The 13411-nt window shown below is 41.5% G+C and overlaps 1 protein-coding gene and 1 long non-coding RNA gene across 2 annotated transcripts; both read right to left on the bottom strand.

Annotated features, from left to right (window-relative positions):
- Positions 1-4142: 4142 nt before the first annotated feature.
- On the bottom strand, positions 4143-10316 carry LOC133444721 (uncharacterized). Its single transcript, XR_009782736.1, has 3 exons — positions 10200-10316; positions 9990-10094; positions 4143-5734 (listed from the first exon to the last, which is right to left on the bottom strand). It is a non-coding gene; the product is annotated as an uncharacterized LOC133444721 (long non-coding RNA).
- Positions 10317-10441: 125 nt separating this feature from the next.
- Positions 10442-12240, bottom strand: LOC133444882 (beta-1,4-galactosyltransferase 4-like). The gene is made up of 3 exons (XM_061722776.1): positions 11822-12240; positions 10760-10992; positions 10442-10636 (listed from the first exon to the last, which is right to left on the bottom strand). Exons 1-3 carry the CDS (start codon positions 12075-12077, stop codon positions 10442-10444), a joined length of 684 nt encoding a protein of 227 aa, XP_061578760.1. The 5' UTR covers positions 12078-12240.
- Positions 12241-13411: the final 1171 nt, after the last annotated feature.

Consider the following 13411-nt stretch of genomic DNA (forward strand, 5'->3'; position numbering starts at 1 on the left):
CACGTGACGTATCAAGATATGCGAGCCCAGGGAGGTATCCTCCTTCCTTTGCATATTCCAGTTCGAGCAAGAGATCTCCAAGCTCTCTTAGTCTCACATTGTCTTTGTTTGTGATTCTGGGAAACTCCTCGATCCTCTTCAGGAGTGAATGCTCAACTGCCTCAGGTGATCCATAGATCTCCTCTAGTCTTTGCCAGACCATGTTCAGTCCTGCAGCTGAGTTGTAGCTGTGTATGACTCGGATTCTTTTTGCTTGTTCTTTGGACGCTGGGCCGAGCCATTTAACCAAGAGGTCTAACTCTTCTCTTGGACTTAGTGCGAGTTCATCAATGACGCCTAGAAAAGAGGTTTTCCACGCCCAATAGTTCTCAGGATGGTCGTCGAACTCCATTAGACCAGATGTGACCACTTCTCTTCTCATGAGGAATTTTGCAACATCTGGCGTGGCTGCTGTCTGTTGTGGAGAATTGTCAGGGGCCCATCTCTGTTGTGTAGGCTGACTCAGGTAGGTTGAATTCGCCTGTGGGTCTAGATGTCTCTTTTTCTGTGTTTGCACAGGAGGCACGCTTGCAGGAATATGTTGTGTGGCATTAACAGCTGGATGGATGTTCATGTCTTTCGGAGTTGGTTGCAGGTGAGTATCTTCATGTTTGATTTCAAGGTTGCTCATCTTTTGTCCAACTTTCACTATTTCTGGTGGTGAACATGTGTGCATCGATAGGTGTTCTGATGCTTCACGGCTGTGTTGCAAAACGTACTCACTTGTCCTTTGTGCAGCGTTGGATGGCGAGAGGGGTAAGTCAACGTCTTTACGAGAGTCTGTCTCTATATTTTCTGCAGCAGCCACGAAAACGGCCTCTTCTGCGGTGGCAGCAGCTGCATCTTTTTCTGTCTTTAGAATGTGCATTTTTGCCTTTAATGCTGCCTCCTCAACCATCATCTCTGCTTCTCTCTTAGCATATGAAGCCTGTGTGCGAGCAGCTTCGGCTCTGGCTCGAGCCTTGAGTGCAGCAGAGCTTGTTGATGATCTGTAACTTGACTGTGCGATGGATCTAGTCACCAAGGACTGTTGTGTTTCTTCTTTGTTTTGTCGTTCAGCCATCTTGCTTGTTTTGGATGAAGATGGCAACGATGGAATAAGCGTAGAGTTGCTTCGTGAAGAGCTTGGTTTATTACTGTCTTTTTACTATTCTGCCCTCGCTATGTTCTGAATAACTAGACAGATAGTCAACAGCCAGATAATAATGATGAAGAATCCAAGAGTTGCGTTGAGGATAGTGTTTTGTTTTGCTTTCCTCAGTTTTATTTCTTAATTCTTCTATTACAATCTTTTCTGTAAAACTGAAATGACAAAAGGAAATAGACATTACAAAATGTAGTAATGTGTTGCTGTTTACAACAATAAAATCTGTTTCACAGTCAAAAACATGTATAAATAAAACAGATGTAAATTCTATGGCATAGCGCCACTGCCCTCTACTGGACAAACGGAAAATAGCGTCGGCAGGACGACAGGTGAATTACCGCAACTTCTGCTCATAAACAAAACTCAGTTCCAAATGTAATAAACTGCATTACCAAAGGTAAACAAATAAATAACACAAATATCTTAATGCTTGGCGAGAAAAAACACTTACAGACAAAGATTTCACCAGCGCTGTTATGAAGCAGACCCGTTAGACCCGTTAGTTAGACTTTCTTAACTGCCAGCTGTTGCCGTTATTTTGGTCCGTCACTAAACGGGTCCGGCTAGGAACTAAAACAAACGCCAGAGGGCGGAACAGTATGAAATTAAATTCGTTTGAATTCCTGGCATACATCAGTCTGCATATCCATAGCCTCCAATGCAAATAGTTTCCATTTTAAGTTTGCATGTGCGTGACCAAATGAAGGAGCGAAAAAAGGTCATACAAAGTTGAAAGAAGTTCTCTTGTAGATCCTGGCTGCTTCAGCTAACTCAACAAGTTACCCGTTTGTTCCTCGTCAGGCTGATCGGGGTCTTTACAGTTTATTTAGTTTTCTTATTTACATAATTTGTTTTCTAGTTGAAAACCCCCGAATCAAAGCCTCTGGGAAGGTTTAGACTAAGGCCACGTTTACACGTAGCCGGGTATTTACAAAAACGGATATTTCCCCCTCTACGTTTTAAAAAAAATCCTCGTTTACACGAAGCGGCATGAAAACGCTGTTAAGGTGCTATGAGCAGCCAAACCTGCAGGGGGCAGTACGGAGCGCGTCGCCGCGTACCCTACGCCGTAGGCTCTGCGTTGGTGTAACGCGGAACCATAAATCAGCCTTGACTGCCAGTTACTTCCAAGACTGAACGAGAGTCTTTCGTTTGGAGTGACAGAGAAGTGGAGTTAGACCCCGTCCACACGTAGCCGGGTATCTGCTAAACCGATATTAACGCGGCAGCTCCGTGGCGGCCGGGACACGGGGGGACTCGGGCTCGTTAACTGCGGCTTAAGGCTGAATTATGCTTCTGCGTCAAAACGACGCCGTGTCTACGGCGTGTGGTTTTTGTACACGCAGAGGACACGCCGTCACATGCGCCGTCAGTGACGTGCACCTCCCGAAAATTGTAACTACGCGTCGAGGAGACGCCGACCACACGCAGACCGAGAGGGCTGTGATTGGTTCGTTTGAAAGCAAAGCATTTCCGGTTTCCGGTTTGAATCAGTAGTGAACTTCCAGGGCTTTTTTCTTCGTTTATATGTGATTTTTTTTGTTTTTGTTTTTTGCACAATAGTTGTCCTTATTTCTTTGATTTACTGTGACCGGAAAAAGTCGGATAAACCATTCAGAAAAAGATCGCTAACTAGTGGCCGCGGGGGGTACTGCACCGCGACGAAATGGAGAGACGGAGAACTCTGAACGATTCGTGACGGCGTCACGGGTGCGCCGTGTGCTCTGCGTGTGTGTGACGCAGAAGCATACCCGCACCTTTACAGAGAAGGAGACGCTGGGAAGCTGGAGCTTCCCCGGGAGGCGCAGATGATCTACAGGTTTAGAATGCTTATGAATGTGGTCGAAAAAGCAGATCTTCGGTTATGTGTGGAAGGGTTTTTTTTTTAAAAAACAACAAATTATTTTATAAACGGAGGTGGGGAAATATATATATAATAATATAACACACCTGTGTTTACAGTAAACACAGGTCGCACAATTGATGCTGGTGACGTTTCTGTGACGTTCTGAGCCTAAATCTCCGTTTTCCTCCGTTTTCCTCTGTTTAGACGCAAACGTGAAAATGGAGTTTTTGAAAATCTCCACTTTGGCCGGCGTTTTCAGAAATGATCGTTTTTGGTGACTTTGACCTCAGTTTTCGTGTAAACAAACGACCAAAACGCATGAAAACGCCTCTGTTTTTGCTCCGTGTAAACGGGGCCTAAATTGAAGCCACATTTGCAGAAAGCAGCTGATGAAGCGCGACAAGGAGTTTTGTAAATAAAGTTTTATCTTCATTTTCTTTGCGTTGTGTTCTTTGTTTGCAGTCTTGTGACAAATTTAACAGAATTTTAGGAAACATGTTTAAAAAGAAAAAAATGTAGTTCAGCAAAGAGCAAATGTTTTAAGCGATTTTGGACATCTCTGAAACACCATGTGGACCAAAATAGTTTTACACCTGCATTACACCAGCACAGAAAGTAATGGCATTTTATTCACATGCACACGTTACATAGAAGCTTTCACTCTTCTTGGACATGAATGTGAAGATATTTTTAAATCCTCGCCACAGAAGGCAACAAATTAACCCTTTAAATTCTCATATTCTAGACTTGTCCAATTGTATTTCTAATTACATGCCTGTGGTCGTGGAGGATGAACAACTCTAAAGTTGTCATTCATAGACTCATTATTGCCTTTTCCTTTTTGCACAAAAACACAATTTCTAGCACACTGGCCGACAAGTAAAGACTGATTTCGGATTGATTTTTGAAGATGTTTAAATATATGCATATTTATATAATATATATATATATATATATATACACGTTTTTTTGTGTGGTAAGAAGAACGTTTCTTGGGATATTTAAGATGTAATTGTGGTCTCGACGCCATCTACTGGTTACACCCACACGCTGCAGCCCGCTTGGTGTGGTTGAGCCTCTCATTTATAACTGATGAGTACTTAAGCGATTTAAGTGAATTGCAGGACTAAAGCAGAGATACAGTTTAGAATAAGATACAGATTTATACTGGCATAGATGATTGCTGCCAGTGCTGACTGAGACAGATAATGTATTAATTTCCTGATGATATTGTGGAACAAGCAGAACAATACCACATAAAGTCACAAGACAGCTTATAAGAACAATTTAGCATTTATTATAGATGTTCTTAAGAGGAAAAACCCTGTTACAAAAAGAAATCCACTATTTCCCTCTTCCCATAGCATGTCTCCCAGCCTGTTGCTCTTCCATCAATTTTGCCATATCCCATTGCTTAACCACCTGATGCATCTTCCACCTCCAGTCATGCAGGAGAAACTTCTCTGACTACTGAAACTGTTCAAGGCGCCCCAACTGAACAAGCGTTTCATTTGTCTCTTCTGTGGAAGAAACAAGTCAATATGGTGGGCCGAGAGGAAGATAACCCACCAGTCTGGTCCTCCACGAATATCAAAACATAAAAGATCATCCCACACTAATGTAAACATGCTTAAGACTATGACTTTGCATCTTTGCCAAGTGATCCTAAACTCTTCATCCCAACAACTCATTACTTTCAATGACAAATTGATCACAATAATTGTTCAGATTGTGTACTCAATAACTTTTCTTGGTCATTATTAAAGGTTTTCCATGGCCAATGTGAATTTTTAGACAACAGTAAAGCCGATTACTGATTGATGCCGTTTATGGTCAATATTTCAGGCTAATGAAACACTCGTAAGAAATTTCTACATTTCTGCTTTTTTCTGTAAAGATGGGGTTCTGAGTCTGCATTAATGAGAAATAAAAAATGAACTTGATTTTAGCAAATCGCTGCAATGAAACGGAGAGGGGGAAATTTAAAGGAGTCTGAATACTTTCCGTATCCACAGTATAAACATTTTCCCTTTAAGGTGGAAACCAGAAGTGGAGGTGAACTAAAATGTTGAATTTCGTGCTGGCCTGCGGTCCCCACCCCTGGTCATCCCGTTGCTGCTTCCACCTGCCTGCTGTGCTGTTGCCGTCCCTGACCCACCAGTCTGGCCCTCGGCAGGAGGGTCCCCCCTTATGAGCCTGGTCCTGCTCAAGGTTTCTTCCCTCCTAAAGGGGAGTTTTTCCTTGCCACTGTTTGGCTTAAGGTTTTTCTCCCACTAGGGGAGTTTTTACCTGCCATTGTTTATGTAATAACTGCTCGGGGGTCATGTTCTGGGTATGGGTCTCTGTAAAGCGTCTAGAGACAACTCTGTTGTATTAGACGCTATATAAATAAAATTGAATTGAATTGAAAATTTCAGATTTAACCTTGAAGACCTAAATAAAGAAAATGTGCATTGTGTGAGTTTTATATATCAGATTGTGACAGCTTTTTTGTGCACTCAAAGGCTTGGACTTCATAAAATATAAAACTTTGTTCTGGTCAATAAAAGGGTTTTGTATTGAGAGGTCAGCTCTACGGCTTCCCGATGTCCACAGTAACATTTACATAAAGCGGCCATCTTTCAACTGACAGAGTTGTATATGAGCAGGTGTTGATTCCATCCGTTTTCATCAAAGAAGATGTTTGTCCCAAGAGGTTCCACCTTGAATTGAAAAAAAAAGAAAAGAAGAGCTTAGTTAAAAGACAAAAGGCATGACAGATATATTTGACTTGATCTTGAATATGCTGAAACAAACTGAGACTATAGTACAGTATTTTTAAAACAGGGCCCTTAATTCCCCCTACTAGACAAGGGAAGTTTATTTCTATAGCACAATTCAAACAACAAGGTGATTTAAAGGGCTTTACAAAAACAATAAAACACAAATAAAAATCATGATTTAAAATGTAAACAAAAAAGAAAGAAATAAGAACAACAAGTAAAATATGTAGTTAAAATATGATCAAGTTTTGGAACTGAGCTTTATTCAGATGCAGCTGAGAACATGAGTGATTCAGCTGATCTGAGGCTTTCTGGGAGTTTGTTCCAGACATGTGGAGCAGAGACGCTGAATGCAGCTTCTCCATGTTTTCCTCATTTTTTTTCTCCATATTTGACCTTCTCCAAGTAAAATATTGTGTCCAACTGTATCAAATCCAGCACTGAGATCCAGTAAAACTAAGACAGACATGTTTCCCCCGTCTGTATTCAGACATGTCATTAAACACTTTGGTCAGAGCGTCTCAGTGTTGTGGTTCAGTCTGAAACCTGACTGGAAGGCATCATAACAGTTGTTTTGGGTTAAAGGGTAAGTGAGCTGTTGAAAAAACTGCTTTTCGAATGACCTTACGTAGAAATGGGAGATTTGAGATGGGCCTGTTGTTGTTCATTTATCTCTTCTCTAGCTTGTCCTTTTTCAGCAAAGGTTTAATTACAGCTGTTTTTAGTGGCTCTGGAAACACAGCTGACATTAAGGACAAGTTCATGATCAGTAACAGATCTGACTCCAAAAACCTGTTTGCAGGATGTCTAAAAGGCAAGAGGAGTTCAGCTGATGTAAGATGTCCTCCAGGGGTCCGTTTCACAAAGCAGGTTCAACAAACTCTGAGTCTGAACTCTTAGTTGATCTACTCTGAGATCGGAAACTCTGAGTTTTGGGTTCCAGAACAGCGGTTTAGAGTTAATTTACTCAACTCTAAGTAGTTTCACCTGGAGTTAAGCGCGTGCACCACAACTATAAAAAGCCAGCATCAATGGAGCCCTGATACAACGATTCACCATGGCAACCGGCGACAACAAAAGATCCACATATGTTTTCTTTTTTTTTTAAACTATATTTAACATTTCAATTTACAAAATTCCTTTGATGAAACATTAGTTTGCATCTGAAGATCCACATACTTCACGCCACTGGACTTAGAAGTGTTAATACGTGCGTATGGCGAGTATGAGAGCATATATCGGGAAAAAAACAGATGCAGCAGCAAAGGAGAGACATGGGAGAAAGTTGCTGCCCGAGTCAATGTGTAAGTTTGAATGCAGTATTCATTTAACATTCAAGCACACTGTCTTATAATATTACAGATGAAAACAGTGGTGGAATGGTATTGAATGAAATTTTATTGTCATTTAGATCAGGGCCGTCAATTGGGTACGGCAGCCGCCACACCTCGGCTTCAGGGGAAAATATAAATGTTTTTTTTTAATACATTTATGGAATTACTCTGTGTCTATTTGTATCGATTTGTTCTATTACTTAATACATATAAAATAACTACAAATGCATATCAGAACAACATGATGGATTTCACTAGGTATTATCTTTCCCAACACTTGTACCCCCCCTCATATCTTGAAATGTCCCAGCGTCCCTGACGACAGTGGTCGCTCGTTTTTAGCGCGATCTGCAGTGTTACTAACTTACAGAAATGAGAAGGAAGCAGACAACCACGCAATTTAAAAAAAAAGAAAGAAGGCAAGTGATGGTCCAATGTTGCCCCAGCAGCAGAAGATATTAACGAGGCTGTCCGCCACTGATGGATTAATTATGCAAGTTCATTTTAAGGTAAGATAACAAATCACCCTACCCTCTTATAAATCTGTTTAAGGGAAATATTTTACTTTTTTTTACTCTCCCTCTCCTTTTTGCATTTGTACTTTAACTGTTTAAAGTTAAACTCGGATGTCCCTGTGTTATTGTTGCACTGAAATAGTGAATAAAGTGAACAGAATGAGTTAAATTGCGTTTGTTAGATACGCTTTTTCTGCTCTCTAACTCTGCCGCTTGCTGTCCGTGGTGCAGAAAACGGATGTGTATTGCATAAAGGCCCATTGGCTGAATTGACGCCACTGAGGGAGGAGACAGAGAGAAACTCAGGGTTTATTGAAGAAAACCTGCTAGCGACCAGGTTAGGTTCAGAGAGTCTGTTACTACGGTAACTGACCGAGAGCTTAAGTTACCTCTCTTTGTGAAACAGGCTAGAGTTACCCCTCTTTCTCTGGTTTGAGTTACCTCCCTTTGTGAAACGGAAAACTCAGAGTTTCCCTCATTTCAGGGTTAACAGACTCAGAGTTTTCACTAAATCTGATTTGTGAAATGGACCCCAGGTCTTTGCTGTTAATGGGTTGAAACTGTTAAACCGGTTTTTGGTTGATATGCTGAACCTGCTGCTTGTCTAATATAATTGTAGGCCACGGGGGATTTAAATTCAGTTGCTACTGACACAACCTGCGACTGCAGAGGTTGCCAAGGGGAAGGGGGGCGAGGGATAGACTGATCCCGGGCCAGTGAGGCCACACAACACAAACTGCTCCCAAATAAATTGTATTTCATCCCTACAATTTAAATAGACCCATATACCTACATGTAGCCCAGGGCGTAAATCTAGCCAGAACTGCTTCTGGTCAAAGAAGCATGACTTCCTTGCGTTCCTCAGCTGTAAATTACGAGAGTGGAGTTTCTCTTTGTAATAATGAATCTGGAGGTTTCTTTTTCTCCATCTGCTTTCAGTTTTCTGACACTGTCTATTCCCATTTTTCACCAGTATGGAGTTTCATCATGGAGATTTCTTCCTTCCAGGGATAACTTTAACCGTAATGGGAGCAATAGTGTCCATAACATTTAACACTTAAAGGAGCTTGAGGCCGGATTGTGGCAGGATTTATGAAAAAAATCCGTATACATTTTAAGTTTTCTAGTAATAATGTCAGATGAAGCGTTCCAAACCCAAAAGAATGAGCCCTCTAGTATATCTCTCCGTTGCCTTGAACAGGCTGTGTGCTGCAAAATGTGCTGCAATTCGGTCCCGATTTTCCCGCGCTGTCCTGCGGATGTGACGTCACATGACGCTGCATGTGCGTTCTCCCCGTTCTCCCGTGACGGCTTCACTGTTGACTGCAGTACCCCCAACGGCCATCGTGGTGAAGGGTGGCGCTAGAGAGTCTCATTTCTTAAAAGGAGCCTCAAGCTCCTTTAAGCATTGAAGCTACTGACAAGCTCATTGACTGAACCCCCAGACAGGGCAGGTGTAAGAGAGAAGACGTGGTTACAGATCTCACTACTGTTTTCAGTTATACACCATTTTGAGATCACTGCTAAGCCATTTATGTGGACTGAAATTGTACTCTCACAGAAAACACAGGAATGATCAGACAGGCCCACACCAGACACATAACCTTTGAAATATCTAGAGTGTGCCCACTCTGTTACATGCTCAAAGTTGTCCCGAGTGTTACTCAGGTCTTTAATCCCTTTGTCGTGAGGGTTCTCCACTGGATGTTAAAATCTCCAACAATAATTACACGTTGAAATCAACCCAAATCATAGAGGTCATCAAAAAAGGTCTGCACAGTATTTTTCCTGTAAACTCTGGATTCTGGAAGAGGCCTTCAGCTGTACAGCCACATATTCACTACTTAGAATGGCTGCATGCAAGACACTGGCCAGGATGTCAAGATTCTCATGACATGACATGGCCGATCATGATCTTTGATTTTATTTCATTTCATTAAAAGGTACAACTTCAAGAGGAGTAGATGCTCAGGAGGTTGGCATTTAGTGATCCATGGAGACATTTGCCAATAAAACATAGACAGGGCCCACTTTTTTGTAACTTTAGCATCTCATCGTAGCTGGCGGCAGAGCTGTGGCCCCAGGAAAGAGCAGTTTCCTGCAATATGTTTAATGCCACATTGTCCTGTTGTCACTCTCCCTCCATCTACTTTATTGCTTTTTTATTGTTCGATTTAATTTTGCTTAGACAATTAACTCAGCCAGCCTGTTGTCTCGATGACGTACAGTAGTACAATTAGCAAAAGGCATTACTCGGGGAAAAATGTCTGCTTACTTAGTCTCATAATTTGAACCAATCATTGGCAAGACCCCTAACCCCCAAACAGATTAATTACTTGTACTGACCTATTTGGGTTTTTCTCATTGCCAGGGTCTCCCTTGTGAAACATCATGGTATAGCGGGCTACATCAGCAGGCGGCCGCACAATCGTCATATTCTGCAGCCGAACCCTGTGTGTATCACAGCAGCATGATCGAGAAAATGAATGAAGGACTATGCATCACATCTACTGTAAACATGACAGAGCAGCGATGATCTTCTATTATGTTTCTCACCTTGTGTAAAGGTCATCATCTTCCCCACCCCAACCCCAGTACACGTTTGGAAAACCATTCACTTTTTGAAACTGTTCTCTGGTCAAAGCGGTAACTCCACCAAAGTTGGTTTGGTAAGGCAGCCTGTGGAAAATTACAATTCTTTTAGGACAAAAGACAATAGCATTGGATATTTACGAGAGAAGAATAAAGTTTAACCAATAACCCTTAGTCTATATAAACCTCTGATCTTAGTTGTATACTTACTTGTATCCTGTGCTATTGCTGCCAAATATCAGGTGTTTGGGCCGATTGTCGTCGCAGATATATACATTCTTGTCATTTTCAGGAATCATGTCCACATCATGGAAGATGAAGCAGTCCCAACTGTGGTCCTTCAGCGCCTCCAAATACCCTACATTCATGAGCTTGGCTCGATTAAAAGTTGCATCGCCAGCCTGTTTAAAAGAAAAGAAAAGAAAACGCATGCCACGACAATAAACATGTTCACTCCAGAAATAAGAGTTTAAGCATAAATTCTCTGATATGAAACACTGCATATCTATTTAGGGGACAGATACCTGGTGGACGACATAAATGGCATAGTGTAGTTGCTGTCTCTGTAGAAATGGGTGCAGGTGATACAGGAAGTAGATGAGGTGGGTTTCTCGTCTGCGATGTGGGATGATGATAGCTACGGTCTGCCGCGCTGTACAGCCCGAGGGCTCATACTCCCCCTCAGACACTCCTTTAGTCTCATTCTCTACATTCTTCAATGTCAGAGAAGACTCAAAGGACGGCTTCACGAGTCCCTCTGTGTCACATAAGCACAGATAATTAGAATAAGATACAAACAAAATGTCACATTTTAATGAGGATCTGCTGATGAATAACTCACATAGTTTCAGTCTCTTTTCAAATGCTGCTGCCTTGTTAGATGACAGACAACCCTAAGCATCTAAAAATACAAGATCTTGAGTTTTTAAAGGACTTTGTGCTACATTCAGCTGTCTATAAAGAGCACAAATAAACAAATTTAGGCTCAGGAGGTCACCCTCTAAGCCTGGAGATGAAGTTTGTTTTATAACACTAAGATTTGCTTAGCATCTTGGTTGGTCCGCTTCTATGATTACGCTTTTGACTCTTTTAGTCACTTCTAACCAAATATTCCTCAAATAAAATTAAAACAAATATTATAACATAAAATAAAGTCTTTTGTGCTGCTTTAATAATTCAGAAATGTTTCAAGATTACAAACACTACAATTTTATGCTTCACAAGCCAGTTTAAAATTAATACATTCTATTCATGGATCTAAATTCTTGGCTTAAAAACAGTAATTAAGCTTAGATTATATTCAAATAATCTGAATAGTGAGATCTGATTTATGAACCACACTCTGCTGAAAACTCCAACCAAGATAATTCATGGATGAATTGTTGTGACAAAGCTGTATCTTGTTTTAACTTGTCTAGGGCAATTGGTTTTTTGTTGTTTTTGTCTTTCAATCATGATATCATTAAGTCAAAGTAAACATAGATCACTTACAAACTTGCAACTGGATTTCATTAACTTCTGAAAATAGCCAATAGTCAGAATATGAAACCCAGAACATTTATTCATTAGTCTTGGTTTACACTTACGCAGCAATGGAGACTCCACTGGGCATTCGCCTTTTTGTGTTGGAATGTATAGCTGATCAGGTGTTGAAGCCCCGTTGTCAGGTTGATCCATCAGATTGTCTTTTCTTGTTTGCATTGTGGCAGAGAAAACCGGAATGATTTTCAAAGTTTCACCAGAGAAGATGGCTATCGAAACCAGGACCAACACTAAGAGAAAACTTAATAAAAAATATCTCCTTCTGTGCAAATGATCACCGACGGCTGAACAGAACCACATGGCTGACTTTGTGACAGAAAGAACAAAGAATTAAAAAGGCAAATATGTATCCTATTATTTATTATTTTCTTATTATTTCTTCTGGTCAGAGGCTTTCAGCAAAAATCCAACCGTGGACCTCGTCAACATCTACAACAGCACACTCTTCATCCCTACACAAACTCAAAAAACAACTGACAACTTTGAAAGATCCCAAAGAGAAATTCAGCTTTGTAAGATGTCCTCGAGGTCTTTGCTGTTAATGGGTTGAAACTGTTATACCGGTTTTTGGTTGGTATGCTGAACCTGCTCCCTGCAGCTGGACAAAAGACAATAGCATTGGATATTTACGAGAGAAGAATGAAGTTTAACCATTAACCCTCAAAACCCTTGCCCGTGTTGAAGCTCCCAGGACCTTCTTATTAAAAGCCGTTAATATAGCACTAGTTGGAACAAAGTGTTTGTTTTTTGGAGTTATTTAAGCTTAGTAGTACGTTCCTAAAAACATTTACGTGAGAAGACATGGCTGGCAACGCGCCAAAAACCCACAAGACCGCTGCATCTGCACCGAGGCCCAATCCCTCTGGCACGTCCACGGCCGCAGGTGACAGCCCGACCCGCGCCGACATGACTTCAGCACTGGCCACGGAAACCTTCAGGCAGGAGCTACTCGTGTCACTACGTGAAGATATTGGTTCTATTCTGAAGGTGGAGATAAGAGAGGTGCTGGAGAAGGAGATGGCGGGGCTGCGAGGCGACATCCACACGGTAAAGACTGAGTTGCAATCATGCCAGAGCATACCAAACAGGACTTCCTTAGGTGGTCAGCTCTCCCCATTACACTAGCAGGTCGAGGTAACACGGTAAAAATGACAGTGCTACCACGCTTTTTATATCTGTTCAAGATGATCCCGGTTTTACTAACTAAGTCATGGTTTAAACAATTGAACAGTCACATCACAAGCTTTATCTTTAGCTTTATCCTCTCCACGAATTGAGAGAACTTCATTAGAGATGCCCAAGGGCTCGGGGGGACTGGGCCTGCCTAACTTCCTATTTTATTACTGGGCAGCTAACATTTCCAAACTGAATTATTGGATCTCAATGCACGAAAGTAAGAAGGGACCAATGTGGGTTGCTATGGAACTCGAATCGAACCCGTCACTTTCTCCAGTCTCCATCCTGAGTAGCTCCATTCCCACTAATTTAAGTCTTCAAAGCTTGGGCCCAGTTGTTAGAAATTCCCTTAAAATATGGCTTCAATTCAGGAAGCATTTCCATCTTAACCAGGCAATCACTCTTCTTCCCCTGGTACGGAATCATCTGTTTCCCCCATCACAAACCGACATTGCTTT

The sequence above is a fragment of the Cololabis saira genome, chromosome 5, assembly GCF_033807715.1.
Source record: "Cololabis saira isolate AMF1-May2022 chromosome 5, fColSai1.1, whole genome shotgun sequence".
NCBI classification, from domain to species: Eukaryota; Metazoa; Chordata; class Actinopteri; order Beloniformes; family Belonidae; genus Cololabis; species Cololabis saira.